We start from the raw sequence: 16,154 nt of genomic DNA, 5'->3' as shown, positions 1-16,154 counted from the left end.
GACCCCATCCCGCTGCTTGGGGGTCTGCCGTGGTCCCGTTGGGGTGGTGGGGTTCCATGGGGTGGTCAACGATGGGGATTGGGGTGGTGGGACTCCATTGAGTGGTCAAAGATGGAGTTTGGGGTGGTGGGACTCCATTGGGGTGGTAGATGATGGGGTTTGGGTGGTGGGACTCCATTGGGTTGGGGTGGTGGGGTTCCATGGGGTGGTGGGACTCCATTGGGTGGTCAACGATGGGGTTTGGGGTGGTGGGACTCCGTTGGGTTGGGGGTGGTGGGGTTCCATTGGCTGGTGGGACTCCATTGCGGTGGGGGTGGTGGGACTCCATTGGGTGGTCAACGATGGGGTTTGGGGTGATGGGACTCCATTGGGTGGAAGGCAATGGGGTTTGGGGTGGTGGGACTCCATTGGGTTGGGGGTGGTGGGACCCCAATGGGGTGGTGGGGTTCCATTGGGTGGTGGGGTTCCATTGGGGTGGGGGTGGTGGGGTTCCATTGGCTGGTGGGACTCCATTGCGGTGGGGGTGGTGGGACTCCATTGGGTGGTCAACGATGGGGTTTGGGGTGATGGGACTCCATTGGGTGGAAGGCAATGGGGTTTGGGGTGGTGGGACTCCATTGGGTTGGGGTGGTGGGACCCCAATGGGGTGGTGGGGTTCCATTGGGTGGTGGGGTTCCATTGGGGTGGGGGTGGTGGGGTTCCATTGGCTGGTGGGACTCCATTGGGGTGGGGGTGGTGGGACTCCATTGGGTGGTCAACGATGGGGTTTGGGGTGGTGGGGTTCCATTGAGTGGTCAAAGATGGAGTTTGGGTGGTGGGACTCCATTGGGTGGAAGGCAATGGAGTTTGGGTGGTGGGACTCCATTGGGTGGTCAACGATGGGGTTTGGGGTGGTGGGGTTCCATGGGGTGGTGGGACTCCATTGGGGTGGGGGACGATGGGGTTTGGGGTGGTTATGGGGGTCTTTGGGGAGAGTTTTGTAGGAGATGTTCATTAAAGAGTGATTGGTGATGTGGGGACACCATTGGGGACCCAATGGGACATGGAGACATCAATGGAATGTGAGAGACCCCAATGGGACATGGGGACCCCAATGGGACGTGGAGGACCCCAATGGGACATGGGGACCCCAATGGGACATGGGGACCCTAATGGGACATGGAGACACCATGGTGACCCAATGGGACATGGGGACCCCAATGGGACATGGAGACACCATGGTGACCCCAATGGGACATGGAGGACCCCAATGGGACATGGGGACCCCAATGGGACATGGAGACACCATGGTGACCCAATGGGACATGGGGACCCCAATGGGACGTGGAGGACCCCAATGGGACATGGGGACCCCAATGGGACATGGAGACACCATGGGGACCCCAATGGGACATGGAGGACCCCAATGGGACATGGGGACCCTAATGGGACATGGAGACACCATGGGGACCCAATGGGACATGGGGACCCCAATGGGACGTGGAGGACCCCAATGGGACATGGGGACCCCAATGGGACATGGAGACACCATGGGGACCCAATGGGACATGGAGGACCTCAGTGGAACGTGAAAGACCACAGTGGGACATGGAGGACCCCAATGGGACATAGAGGACCCCAATGGGGACATTGGGGACGTGGAGGACCCCAAAGAGGCGCATGGGGTCACCAGGGTGACGTGGGGACGGACCGAGGGGGACCGACCACAGAGGCGCGGTGGGGATAGAGCGCCGCTCCCAGCTCACTTCCGGCCGCCGCTCTCCGCACGCTTCCGGCTGCCGCTCGCTGCTCGCTTCCGGCGCCTCGCAGCTCACTTCCGGCCGCCGCCATGGGCTCAGCGGGGCGGCTCGGCGGGGTGGTGGCGCTGGTGACAGGTGGCCGTGTCGCGACAGGAGGGGCGGGGCGTGTCGCGACAGGCGGGGGGGGGGGGGGAGGAAGGGACAAACCCCATAGGGGACACCTGGGGTGACAGTGCCCCATAGGGGATACCTGGGGGGGGTGAGAGCCCTATAGGTGACATCTGGGGAGGCTGAGGTGACATCAGGGGGGTGACAGCCCCATAGCTGACACTTGGGGGGGTGACATCCCCATAGATGCCACTTGGGGGGTGACAAACCCCATAAGTGACATCTGGGGGGGGGGTGACAGCCCTATAGGTGCCACCTGGGGGGGTGAGGTGACATCTGGGGGGGACATCCCCATAGGTGACACTTGGGGGGGGGGCGACACCCCTATAGGTGACACTTAGGGGGGTGACGACCCCATAGGAGACCTCTGGGGGGGCTGACAGCCGTGTGCCGTGCTTGGGGGGGTGAGGTGACATCTGGGGGGGGACAACCCCATAGGTGACACTTGGGGGGGGTGACAGCCCCATAGGTGACCTCTGGGGGAGGGTGACAGCCCCATATGTGACCTCTGGGGGAGGGTGACAGCCCTATAGGTGCCACCTGGGGGGGGTGAGGTGACATCTGGGGGGGGACAACCCCATAGGTGACACTTGGGGGGGGTGACAGCCCCATAAGTGAGCTCTGGGGGAGGGTGACAGCCCCATATGTGATCTCTGGGGGGGGTGGCACCCCATAGGTGCCACCTGGGGGGGTGAGGTGACCTCTGGGGGGGGGACAGCCCTATAGGTGACATCAAGGGGGGTGAGGCGACATCTGGGGGGGGGGGACAGCCCCATAGGTGCCACCTGGGGGGGGTGAGGTGACATCTGGGGGGGGGACAGCCCTATAGGTGCCACCTGGGGGGGTGAGGTGACCTCTGGGGGGGGGACAGCCCTATAGGTGCCACCTGGGGGGGGGTGAGGTGACATCTGGGGGGGGTGACAGCCCCATAAGTGATCTCTGGGGGGGGTGGCAGCCCCATAGGTGCCATCTGGGGGGGGGTGAGGTGACATCTGGGGGGGGTGACAGCCCCATAGGTGACACTTGGGGGGGGTGACAGCCCCATAAGTGAGCTCTGGGGGAGGGTGACAGCCCCATATGTGATCTCTGGGGGGGTGGCAGCCCCATAGGTGCCACCTGGGGGGGTGAGGCGACATCTGGGGGGGGGGACAGCCCCATAGGTGCCACCTGGGGGGGGTGAGGTGACATCTGGGGGAGGACAGCCCCATAGGTGCCACCTGGGGGGGGTGAGGTGACCTCTGGGGGGGTGACAGCCCTATAGGTGCCACCCGGGGGGGTGAGGTGACATCTGGGGGGGGGACAGCCCCATAGGTGCCACCTGGGGGGGGTGAGGTGACATCTGGGGGGGGTGGCAGCCCCATAGGTAACATCTGGGGGGGTGAGGTGACATCTGGGGGGGGGACAACCCCATAGGTGCCACCTGGGGGGGTGAGGTGACATCTGGGGGGTGACAGCCCTATAGGTGCCACCCGGGGGGGGTGAGGTGACATCTGGGGGGGGTGGCAGCCCCATAGGTGCCACCCGGGGGGGCGGCAGTCCCCATCGCTGCCACTTGTGGGGCGGTGCCCCCCCCCATCCCCCCCATTCCCGGTGCCCCCCCCAGGCGGCGGCAGCGGCATCGGCCGCGCCGTGTGTGTCCGTCTGGCGCGGGATGGCGCCCGCGTGGCCGTGGCCGACCGCGATGGGGGTTGGGCGGGGGAGGTGAGGGAGGGGCTGTCCCCAACGCCCCCCCCCCTCCACGCCGCCTTCGCCGTCGACGTGGCCTCCCAGGACAGCGTGGACGCCATGGTGGCGCGCGTGCAGGTAGGGGGGCGCTGTGCCCGGCTCCCCCCGTGTCCCCCGTTCACCCCATATGCCCGTTGGCCCCATATGCCCATTGGCCCCATTGGCCCCATGTCCCCATTGGCCCCATGTCCCCATATCCCCGTGTCCCCATTGGCCCCATGTCCCCATAGACCCTGTTGACCCCATAACCCATGTCCCCATTGACCCCATGTCCCCATTGGCCCCATGTCCCCATATCCCTGTGTCCCCATTGACCCCATGTCCCCATTGACCCTGTTGACCCCATATCCCCATGTCCCCATTGACCCCATATGCCCATTGGCCCCATATCCCCATGTCCCCATTGACCCCATGTCCCCATTGTCCCCATTGACCCCATAGACCCTGTTGACCCCATAACCCCATGTCCCCGTTGACCCCATATGCCCATTGACCCCGTATCCCTGTGTCCCCATTGGCCCCATGTCCCCATTGGCCCCATGTCCCCATTGTCCCCATTGACCCCATGTGCCTATTGACCCCATATGCCCATTGGCCCCATATCCCCGTGTCCCCATTGGCCCCATGGCCCCATTGGCCCCATTGGCCCCATGTCCCCATTGGCCCCATGTCCCCATAGACCCTGTTGACCCCATATCCCCATGTCCCCGTTGACCCTGTTGACCCCATATCCCCATGTCCCCATTGGCCCCATTGGCCCCATGTCCCCATTGGCCCCATGTCCCCATAGACCCTGTTGACCCCATATCCCCATGTCCCCGTTGACCCTGTTGACCCCATATCCCCATGTCCCCATTGGCCCATTGGCCCCATGTCCCCATTGGCCCCATGTCCCCATAGACCCTGTTGACCCCATATCCCCATGTCCCCATTGACCCCATATGCCCATTGGCCCCATTGACCCCATATGCCCGTTGGCCCCATATCCCCATGTCCCCATTGACCCCATATGCCCATTGGCCCCATTGACCCCATATCCCTGTGTCCCCATTGACCCCATGTCCCCATTGTCCCCATATGCCCATGTCCCCATTGACCCCATATCCCCATATCCCCATGTCCCCATTGACCCCATATGCCCATTGGCCCCATATCCCCATGTCCCCATTGACCCCATATGCCCGTTGACCCCATATCCCCATGTCCCCATTGACCCCATGTCCCCATTGTCCCCATTGACCCCATAGACCCTGTTGACCCCATAACCCCATGTCCCCGTTGACCCCATATGCCCATTGACCCCGTATCCCTGTGTCCCCATTGGCCCCATGACCCCATATGCCCATTGACCCCATATGCCCATTGGCCCCATATCCCCATGTCCCCATTGACCCCATGTCCCCATTGGCCCCATTGACCCCATAGACCCTGTTGACCCCATAACCCCATGTCCCCGTTGACCCCATAAGCCCATTGGCCCCATATCCCCATGTCCCCATTGACCCCATGTCCCCATTGTCCCCATTGACCCCATTGACCCCATAGACCCTGTTGACCCCATAACCCCATGTCCCCGTTGACCCTATGCCCATTGACCCCATATGCCCATTGGCCCCATTGGCCCCATGTCCCCATTGTCCCCATTGGCCCCATGTCCCCATTGGCCCCATGTCCCCATTGACCCCATATTCCCATTGTCCCCATATCCCCATGCATCCCTATGTCCCCATTCCCCCCACCCCTCACATCCCCTCCATCCCCCCCCACCTCTCCTGCCCCCCCACATCCCCTCCATCCCCCTCCATCCCACCCCCCCCACCTCTCCTGCCCCCCCACATCCCCTCCATCCCACCCCCCCCCCCACCTCTCCTGCCCCCCACATCCCCTCCATCCCACCCCCCCCACCTCTCCTGCCCCCCTCCACACCCCCCAAATCCCCTCCATCGCCCCCCCACCTCTCCTGCCCCCCAAACCCCCCCACATCCCCTCCATCCCACCCCCCCCACCTCTCCTGCCCCCCCCCACCCCCCCATCCCCTCCATCCCACCCCCCCACCTCTCCTGCCCCCCCCCACACCCCCCAAATCCCCTCCATCGCCCCCCCACCTCTCCTGCCCCCCAAACCCCCCCACATCCCCTCCACCCCCCCACCTCTCCTGCCCCCCCCAACCCCCCCACATCCCCTCCATCCCACCCCCCCACCTCTCCTGCCCCCCCCCAACCCCCCCACATCCCCTCCATCCCACCCCCCCCACCTCTCCTGCCCCCCCCCCACACCCCCCAAATCCCCTCCATCGCCCCCCCACCTCTCCTGCCCCCCAAACCCCCCCACATCCCCTCCACCCCCCCACCTCTCCTGCCCCCCCCACAGCCCCACATCCCCTCCATCCCACCCCCCCACCTCTCCTGCCCCCCCCCACCCCGCCACATCCCCTCCATCCCCCCCCACCTCTCCTGCCCCCCCATATCCCCTCCATCCCACCCTTCCCACCTCTACTGCCCCCCCCCAAACCCCCCACATCCCCTCCATCCCACCCCCCCCACCTCTCCTGCCCCCCCCCACACCCCCAAATCCCCTCCATCGCCCCCCCCACCTCTCCTGCCCCCCAAACCCCCCCACATCCCCTCCACCCCCCCACCTCTCCTGCCCCCCCCACAGCCCCACATCCCCTCCATCCCACCCCCCCACCTCTCCTGCCCCCCCCCACCCCGCCACATCCCCTCCATCCCCCCCACCTCTCCTGCCCCCCCCATATCCCCTCCATCCCACCCTTCCCACCTCTACTGCCCCCCCACACACCCCCCCACATCCCCTCCATCCCCCCCCCCACCTCTCCTGCCCCCCCCACCCCCCACATCCCCTCCATCCCCCCCTTACCTCTCCTGCCCCCCCCACAGCCCCACATCCCCTCCATCCCCCCCCACCTCTCCTGCCCCCAAATCCCCCCCACCCCCCCACATCCCCTCCATCCCCCCCCACCTCTCGTGCCCCCCCCCCCCCCAGGACCACTTTGGGACCCCCCCCTCCATCTGTGTGACGTGCGCCGGTGTGACCCGCGATGAGTTCCTGCTGCGTCTGCCCCACAACCACTTCGATGAGGTGCTCAGCGTCAACCTGAAGGTACAGCGGGACGGGGGGGCAGGGGGGGCATTGGGGGGCATTGGGGACAGGGGGGCATTGGGGGACATTGGGGACGGGGGGGACAGAGGGGATGTGGGGGACTAGGGGGGCATTGGGGACAGGGGGGATGTGGGGGACGGGGGGGCATTGGGGACAGGGGGGATGTGGGGAACGGGGGGGCATTGGGGACAGGGGGGCATTGGGGGACATTGGGGACGGGGGGGACAGAGGGGATGTGGGTGATGGGGGGGCATTGGGGACGGGGGGCACAGGGGGGCATTGGGGGACATTGGGGACGGGGGGACACTGGGGACATAGGGATGTGGGGGACATTGGGGACAGGGGGGGCAGGGGGACATTGGGGACAGGGGGGGCATTGGGGACAGGGGGGATGCGGGGGACAGGGGGGGCAGGGGGGACAGGGGGGACATGGGGGGCAGTGGGGATGGGGGGGGCATTGGGGGGACATTGGGGACAGGGGGGGCAGGGGGGCATTGGGGACGGGGGGGATGCGGGGGACAGGGGGGGACATTGGGGACAGGGGGGACATGGGGGATGTGGGGGACGGGGGGACAGAGGGGATGTGGGGGGCAGGGGGGACAGGGGGGACATGGGGGGCAGTGGGGATGGGGGGGGCATTGGGGACAGGGGGGGCAGGGGGGACATTGGGGACATTGAGGACATGGGGGATGTGGGGGGTGGGGGGCATGGGGGACAGGGGGGGCAGGGGGACAGGGGGGGACATTGGGGACATAGGAGACATTGGGGACAGGGGGGGCATTGGGGATGTGGGGGACAGGGGGGGCATTGGGGACAGTGGGGACATGGGGGATGTGGGGGATACTGGGGACTGGGGGACGTGGGGGACATTGGGGATGTGGGGGGACGTTGGGGACAGGGGGGATGTTGGGGACATTGGGGACGGGGGAGCCTCACATGACAGCGTTTGTCCCCTCTCTGTCCCTTCTCTGTCCCCTCTGTGTCCCCCCTCTGTCCCTTCCCTGTCCCCCATCTGTCCCCCCCTCTGTCCCCTCCCTGTCCCCTCCGTGTCCCCTCCCTGTCCCCTCCGTGTCCCCTCTGTGTCCTATCTGTATCCCCCTTTTGTCCCCTCTGCCCCCCCTCTGTCCCCTCTGCCCCCCCTCTGTCCCCTTCTGTATCCCCTCCCTGTCCCCTCTCTGTCCCCTCCCTGTCCCCCTCTGTGTCCCTCCCTCTCCCCTCGCTGTCCCCTCTGTCCCCCCTCTGCCCTCTGTGTCCCCCTTCTGTCCCCTCTGCCCCCCCTCTGTCCCCTCCATGTCCCCTCCCTGTCCTCTCTGTGTCCCCTCGCTGTCCCCCCTCCCTGTCCCTTCTGTGTCCCCCCTCTGTCCCCTCCCTGTCTCCCCTCTGTCCCCCCTCTATCCCCTCCCCGTCCCCCCTGTGTCCCCCCTCTGTCCCCTCCGTGTCCCCCTTCTGTCCTCTGTGTCCCCCCTCTGTCCCCTCTGTCCCCCCCGTCCCTTCTGTCCCCCCTCTGTCCCCCCTCTGTCCCCCCTCTGTCCCCCCCGTCCCCTCCGTGTCCCCTCCGTGTCCCCTCTGTGTCCCCCCTCTGTCCCCTCTGTCCCCCCTCTGTCCCCTCCGTGTCCCCCCTCTGTCCCCCCTCTGTCCCCTCTGTGTACCCCCCTTTTGTCCCCTCTGTCCCCCCTCTGTCCCCTCCGTGTCCCCTCTGTGTCCCCCCTCTGTCCCCTCTGTCCCCCCCGTCCCTTCTGTCCCCCCTCTGTCCCCCCTCTGTCCCCCCCGTCCCCTCCGTGTCCCCTCCCTGTCCCCTCTGTGTCCCCCCTCTGTCCCCTCTGTCCCCCCTCTGTCCCCTCTGTGTCCCCTCTGTGTCCCCCCTCTGTCCCCTCTGTATCCCCCTTTTGTCCCCTCTGTCCCCCCTCTGTCCCCTCCGTGTCCCCCCCGTCCCCTCCCTGTCCCCCCTGTGTCCCCCCTCTGTCCCCTCTGTCCCCCCTCTGTCCCCTCTGTCCCCCCTCTGTCCCCTCCGTGTCCCCTCCCTGTCCCCTCTGTCCCCCCTCTGTCCCCTCTGTCCCCCCCCCGTCCCCTCCGTGTCCCCAGGCACGTTCCTGGTGACGCAGGCGGTGGCGCGGGCGATGGTGGCGGTGGGAGCAGCAGCCCGGGGTCCATCGTCCACGTGGGCAGCATTGTGGGCAAGGTGGGCGTGGGGACAACGGGGACAGAGGGACGTGGGGGGGCGTGTGGGGATGGGGGGCACAGAGGGATATGGGGACAGTGGGGGCATGGAGGGATATGGGGACAATGGGGGCACACAGGGATAGGGGGACAGTGGGGCATAGAGGGATAGGGGGGCACAGAGGGATATGGGGACAGTGGGGGCATGGAGGGATATGGGGACAATGGGGGCATAGAGGGATATGGGGGCACACAGGGATAGGGGACAATGGGGGCATAGAGGGATAGGGGGATATAGGGGGATATGGGGACATAGAGGGATATGGGGACATACAGGGATATGGGGACAATGGGGGCATAGAGGGATATGGGGACATAGGGGGATATGGGGGCATAGAGGGATATGGGGGCATAGGGGGATATGGGGACAGTGGGGGCATATAGGGATATGGGGGCACACAGGGATAGGGGGACAATAGGGACATAGAGGGATATGGGGACACAGAGGGATATGGGGACAATGGGGGCATGGAGGGATATGGGCACATACAGGGATACGGGGACATAGAGGGATATGGGGACAATGGGGACATGCAGGGATATGGGGACATAGACGGATATGGGGACAATGGGGACATAGACGGATATGGGGACATGAAGGGATATGGGGACATAGAGGGATATGGGGACAATGGGGGCATGGAGGGATATGGGGACATAGAGGGATATGGGGACAGTGGGGGCATGGAGGGATATGGGGACAATGGGGGCATATAGGGATATGGGGGCACACAGGGATAGGGGGACAGTGGGGGCATGGAGGGATATGGGGGCACAGAGGGATATGGGGACATAGGGGGATATGGGGACAGTGGGGGCATATAGGGATATGGGGGCACACAGGGATATGGGGACAGTGGGGGCATGGAGGGATATGGGGACAATGGGGGCACACAGGGATAGGGGGACAGTGGGGGCATAGAGGGATAGGGGAACATAGGGGGATATGGGGACATAGAGGGATATGGGGACAATGGGGACATAGAGGGATATGGGGACAATGGGGGCATGGAGGGATATGGGGACATAGAGGGATATGGGGACAATGGGGACATTGAGGGATATGGGAACAATGGGGGCATGGAGGGATATGGGGACATAAAGGGATATGGGGACAATGGCGACATGTAGGGATATGGGGACAATGGGGACGTAGAGGGATATGGGGACAGGGTGATGGGGTGGCATGGGGACAGGGGGACATATAGAGACATGGGGACAGGGTGATGGGGTGACATGGGGACATGGGGACATATAGGGCCATGGGGACATATAGGGCCATGGGGACATGTAGGGACATGGGGACATGTAGGGACATGGGAACAGGGGCACATGGGGACAGGGTGATGGGGTGATATGGGGACAGGGGGACATATAGGGACGTGGGGACAGGGGGACATGGGGACAGGGTGATGGGTGATATGGGGACAGGGGGACATGGGGATATGGGGACATATAGGGATATGGGGACAGGGTGATGGGGTGACATGGGGACAGGGGGACATGGGGACAGGGTGATGGGGTGACATGGGGACAGGGGGACATATAGGGATATGGGGACAGGGTGATGGGGTGACATGGGGACATATAGGGCCATGGGGACATGTAGGGACGTGGGGACTGGGGGACAGGGGGACATGGGGATATGGGGACATATAGGGACATGGGGACAGGGTGATGGGGTGATATGGGGACAGGGGGACATATAGGGATATGGGGACAGGGTGATGGGGTGATATGGGGACAGGGGGACATGGGGACGTGGGGACAACGGGGACCCCACGGTGCCAATGTGCCCCCCAGGTGGGCAACGTGGGCCAGGCCAACTACGCGGCCTCCAAATCCGGCGTGGAGGGGCTGATGAGGAGCTGCGCCAAAGAGCTGGGCAGGTTGGGGGGGTGACGTCATCGCCGGAGGGCGACGTCATCGGGATGACGTCATCGGGGGTCCCCAACGCCGCCGTGGCGCCTCATGGGTGGCCCCGTCCAGGTTTGGGATCCGCTGTAATGCGGTGCTGCCCGGATTCATCCGCACCCCAATGACTGCCAGGGTGCCCAGCAAAGTGATAGGGAAGGTAAGGGGGGGGCTATGGGGACAGGGGGGACGGTGGGGGTGGGGGGACATTCGGGACAGTGGGGACAGAATGGGGCTGGGGGGATAATGGGGACAGAGGGGACAGAATGGGGATGGGGGGATAATGGGGACAGGGGGGACAGTGGGGATGGGGGGGACAGAATGGGGACATTGGGGACAGAATGGGGACAGGGGGACAGAATGGGGACAGAATGGGGATGGGGGGAACGGGGACACTGGGGATGGGGGGACAGGGACACTGGGGACAGAATGGGGACAGAATGGGGATGGGGGGACGGGGACAGTGGGGACAGAAGGGGGACAGGGGGGACAGACTGGGGATGGGGGGATAATGGGGACGGGGGGGCATTGGGGATGGGGGGGACAGGGGGACACTGGGGGCAGGATGGGGACAGAAGGGACAGAATGGGGATGGGGGGATAATGGGGACAGGGGGGACAGTGGGGACGGGGGGGACAGAATGGGGATGGGGGGGACGGGGACAGAATGGGGACAGGGGGGACAGTGGGGATGGGGGGATAATGGGGATGGGGGGGCATTGGGGATGGGGGGGACAGAGTGGGGACATTGGGGACAGAATGGGGACAGAATAGGGATGGGGGGACAGAATGGGGACAGTGGGGACAGAATGGGGACAGTGGGGACAGAAGGGGGATGGGGGGACAGGATGGGGATGGGGGGATAATGGGGACGGGGGGGGACAGTGGGGACAGAATGGGGATGGGGGATAATGGGGCCGGGGGGGAATTGGGGATGGGGGGGACAGAATGGGGACATTGGGGACAGAATGGGGACAGAATGGGGATGGGGGGACTATGGGGACAGTGGGGGCAGGATGGGGATGGGGGGATAATGGGGACGGGGGGGACATGGGGGATGGGGGGGACATTGGGGACATTGGGGACAGAATGGGGACAGAAGGGGGATGGGGGGACTGTGGGGACAGTGGGGGCAGTGGGGGCAGGATGGGGATGGGGGATAATGGGGACGGGGGGACATGGGGGACAATGGGGACAGAATGGGGACAGAATGGGGATGGGGGGATAATGGGGCCGGGGGGGGAATTGGGGATGGGGGGACAGAATGGGGACATTGGGGACAGAATGGGGACAGAATGGGGATGGGGGGATAATGGGGACAGGGGGGCATTGGGGATGGGGGGACATTGGGGGCAGAGGGGGGACGGGGGGGGCATTGGGGGTGGGGGGGATGGGGGGACATTGGGGACAGAATGGGGGCAGTGGGGACATTGCGGATGGAGGGGATATTGGGGACAGAATGGGGGCAGTGTGGGAACATTGGGGAGACATTATGGGGACAGTGTGGGGCCACCGCAGTGACATCACGGTGACATCACAGTGACATCACAGCTCTTCTCCCCCCCCCCCCCAGTTTGCAGCGCTGGTGCCAATGGGACGTCTGGGACAGCCAGAGGGTGAGTGACAGCAGCAGAGCCACCTCTGTGGGGACAGCAGTGTCACCTCTATGGGGCACCAGTGTCACCTCTATGGGGCAGCAGTGTCACCTCTACGGGGACCCCGATGTCACCTCTATGGGGACCTCAATGTCACCTCTATGGGGACAGCAGTGCCACCTCTATGGGCCACCAATGACACCTCTGTGGGGACCCCAATGCCACCTCTATGGGGACCCCAATGCCACCTCTATGGGGCCACCAATGCCACCTCTATGGGGACCCCGATGTCACCTCTATGGGGACCCCAATGCCACCTCTATGGGGACCCCAATGCCACCTCTATGGGGACACCAATGCCACCTTTATGGGAACAGCAGTGTCACCTCTATGGGGACCCCAGTGTCACCTCTATGGGGACACCAATGTCACCTCTATGGGGACACCAATGTCACCTCTGTGGGGACCCCGATGTCACCTCTATGGGGCCACCAATGTCACCTCTATGGGGATCCCAATGTCACCTCTATGGGGACAGCAGTGCCACTTCTATGGGGCCACCAATGTCACCTATATGGGATAGCGGTGTCACCTCCATGGGGACCCCAATGCCACCTCTATGGTGACCCCAATGCCACCTCTGTGGGGACCCCAATGTCACCTCTATGGGGACAGCAGTGTCACCTCTATGGGGACCCCAATGTCACCTCTATGGGGCAGCAGTGTCACCTCTATGGGGACCTCAATGTCACCTCTATGGGGACAGCAGTGCCACCTCTATGGGGCCACCAATGACACCTCTGTGGGGACCCCAATGTCACCTCTATGGGGACACCAATGCCACCTTTATGGGAACAGCAGTGTCACCTCTATGGGGACCCCGATGCCACCTCAATGGGGCCACCAATGCCACCTCTGTGGGGACCCCAATGCCACCTCTATGGGAACAGCAGTGCCACCTCTCTGGGGACCCCGATGTCACCTCTCTGGGGACCCCGATGTCCCCTCTATGGGGCCACCAATGTCACCTCTGTGGGGACCCCAATGCCACCTCTATGGGAACAGCAGTGCCACCTCTCTGGGGACCCCAATGCCACCTCTATGGGAACAGCAGTGCCACCTCTCTGGGGACCCCGATGTCACCTCTATGGGGACCCCGATGTCCCCTCTATGGGGCCACCAATGTCACCTCTATGGGGCCCCCGATGTCCCCGTGTCCCCCCAGAGGTGGCGGACGTCTGTGCCTTCCTGGCGTCAGAGGACAGCGCGTACATCACCGGTGCCAGCGTGGAGGTGACAGGTGGGGCTGTCCCCAAATGCCCCCCATTGTCCCCAAATCCCCCCCCATTGTCCCCAAATGCCCCCCACGTGTCCCCATCTGCCCCCCAAGTGGCCCAATTTCCCCCCAAATCCCCCCCAGTGGCCCTCCATCCCCCTCAGTGTCCCCCATGTGCCACCCTAATGTCCCCATATCCCCCCCAAAGGGTCCCCATGTCCCCCCCACTGCCCCCATATCCACCCCCAGTGGGTCCCTGTGCCCCCCTAATGTCCCCAAATCCCCCCCATTGTCCCCATATAACCCCTCATATCCCCCCCATTGGCCCATATCCCCCCCATTGCTCCCCCACTGTCCCCATATCCTCCCCAGTGGGTCCCTTGCCCCCCTAATGTCCCCAAATCCCCCCCATTGTCCCCAAATCCCCCCCATTGTCCCCATATAACCCTCATATCCCCCCCATTGGCCCCATATCCTTCCATTGGCCCCATATCCCCCTCAGTGTCCCCCACTGTCCCCATATCCCCCCCCAGTGGGTCCCTGTGCCCCCTTAATGTCCCCACATCCCCCCCATTGTCCCCATATCCCCCCCAAAGGGTCCCCATGTCCCCCCCATTGTCCCCATATCCCCCCATTGTCCCCATATCCCTCCCAAGGGTCCCCATGTCCCCCCCACTGCCCCCATATCCACCCCCAGTGGGTCCCTGTGCCCCCCTAATGTCCCCAAATCCCCCCCATTGTCCCCATATAACCCCTCATATCCCCCCCATTGGCCCCATATCCCCCCCATTGCTCCCCCACTGTCCCCATATCCTCCCCAGTGGGTCCCTTGCCCCCCTAATGTCCCCAAATCCCCCCCATTGTCCCCATATAACCCCTCATATCCCCCCCATTGGCCCCATATCCTTCCATTGGCCCCATATCCCCCTCAGTGTCCCCCACTGTCCCCATATCCCCCCCCAGTGGGTCCCTGTGCCCCCTTAATGTCCCCACATCCCCCCCATTGTCCCCATATCCCCCCCAAAGGGTCCCCATGTCCCCCCCATTGTCCCCATATCCCCCCATTGTCCCCATATCCCTCCCAAAGGGTCCCCATGTCCCCCCCACTGCCCCCATATCCACCCCCAGTGGGTCCCTGTGCCCCCCTAATGTCCCCAAATCCCCCCCATTGTCCCCATATAACCCCTCATATCCCCCCCATTGGCCCCATATCCCCCCCATTGCTCCCCCACTGTCCCCATATCCTCCCCAGTGGGTCCCTTGCCCCCCTAATGTCCCCAAATCCCCCCCATTGTCCCCATATAACCCCTCATATCCCCCCCATTGGCCCCATATCCTTCCATTGGCCCCATATCCCCCTCAGTGTCCCCCACTGTCCCCATATCCCCCCCCAGTGGGTCCCTGTGCCCCCCTCATGTCCCCATATCCCCCCCATTGTCCCCATATCCCCCCATTGTCCCCCACTCCCCCCATGTCCTCCCCCCATTATCCCCATATTTCCTCCCACATCCCCTCCATTGTCCCCCATATAACCCCCCATATCCCCCCCATTGTCCCCATATCCCCCCCATATCCCCCCAATGTCCCCATATCCCCCCATTGCCCCCCATATCACCCCCATATCCCCCCAATGTCCCCATATCCCCCCATTGCCCCCCATATCACCCCCCATATCCCCCATGTCCCCCCTATATCCCCCCATATCCCCCCCATTGTCCCCACATCCCCCCATATCCCCCCTAATGTCCCCATATCCCCCCATATCCCCCCATATCGCCCCCATATCCCCCCTAATGTCCCCATATCCCCCCATTGCCCCCCATATCGCCCCCCATATCCCCCTCCATGTCCCCCCATTGCCCCCCATTTCCCCCCCCCATACCCCCCCCATCCCCGCTCTCTTTCCAGGCGGTCTCTTCATGTGATCCACGCAGCCCCCCCAAAACCCCCCGCAGCTCCACGCAATAAATGGGGCTTTGCCCCCCCCACTCGGCTGCCGCCTCATTGGCTCTCTGTGTCCCCGCGCCGCCTCCTGATTGGCTCACTCTTCCCAACCGAGCCACCTGATTGGCTCGCTCTTCCCAGTCCAGCCACGATTGGCTCGCTCTTCCCAACCGTGCCATTTGATAGGCTCATTCTGCCCAACCACACCTCCTGATTGGCTCGTTCTTCTCAACCAAGCCACCTGATTGGCTCGCTCTTCCCAGCCCTGCTTCGTGAGCGCCTCACTTCCCAACCGAACCACCTGATTGGCTCACTCACTGATTGCAGCCGCGCCACGTGATTGGCTCAGGCTCCCTAACCGCGCCTCCTGATTGGTCGCCAGACATGCAGTAGGCGGGACTTCCGTGTCCCCCCGCGTTCTCCGCCGCCGGCCGGAAGTGACGCAAAACAACCGGAA

At 64.2% G+C, this 16,154-nt stretch overlaps 1 protein-coding gene across 2 annotated transcripts; it reads left to right on the top strand.

The window, feature by feature from the left end:
* The first annotated feature begins 1,812 nt into the window (after positions 1-1,812).
* Positions 1,813-16,104, top strand: LOC121106957 (estradiol 17-beta-dehydrogenase 8-like). Of its 2 annotated transcripts, none has more exons than XM_046901606.1 (8): positions 1,813-1,874; positions 3,511-3,710; positions 6,636-6,752; positions 10,773-10,858; positions 10,959-11,043; positions 12,456-12,498; positions 13,703-13,777; positions 15,961-16,104. In XM_046901606.1, exons 1-8 carry the CDS (start codon positions 1,829-1,831, stop codon positions 16,035-16,037), a joined length of 729 nt encoding a protein of 242 aa, XP_046757562.1. In that variant the 5' UTR covers positions 1,813-1,828; the 3' UTR covers positions 16,038-16,104. The 2 variants fall into 2 exon arrangements, with proteins under 2 accessions (XP_046757562.1, XP_046757563.1); XM_046901607.1 differs by lacking the exon at positions 15,961-16,104 and adding an exon at positions 15,662-15,747.
* Positions 16,105-16,154: the final 50 nt, after the last annotated feature.

This window comes from Gallus gallus, chromosome 16 (genome assembly GCF_016699485.2).
Source record: "Gallus gallus isolate bGalGal1 chromosome 16, bGalGal1.mat.broiler.GRCg7b, whole genome shotgun sequence".
NCBI classification, from domain to species: domain Eukaryota; kingdom Metazoa; phylum Chordata; class Aves; order Galliformes; family Phasianidae; genus Gallus; species Gallus gallus.
Note: the sequence above shows the minus strand (reverse complement) of the source record. Positions and strands in the feature narration are given on the sequence as shown.

What these genes read in the sequence shown, in the direction of transcription:
- LOC121106957 (XM_046901606.1), top strand. Translation starts at nt 1,829, where the DNA reads ATGGGCTCAGCGGGGCGGCTCGGCGGGGTGGTGGCGCTGGTGACAG. An exon ending in TGCGCCAAAGAGCTGGGCAG is followed by an intron (nt 10,859 to 10,958) that starts GTTGGGGGGGTG and finishes GGCCCCGTCCAG; the next exon opens with GTTTGGGATCCGCTGTAATG. An exon ending in ACGTCTGGGACAGCCAGAGG is followed by an intron (nt 12,499 to 13,702) that starts GTGAGTGACAGC and finishes GTGTCCCCCCAG; the next exon opens with AGGTGGCGGACGTCTGTGCC.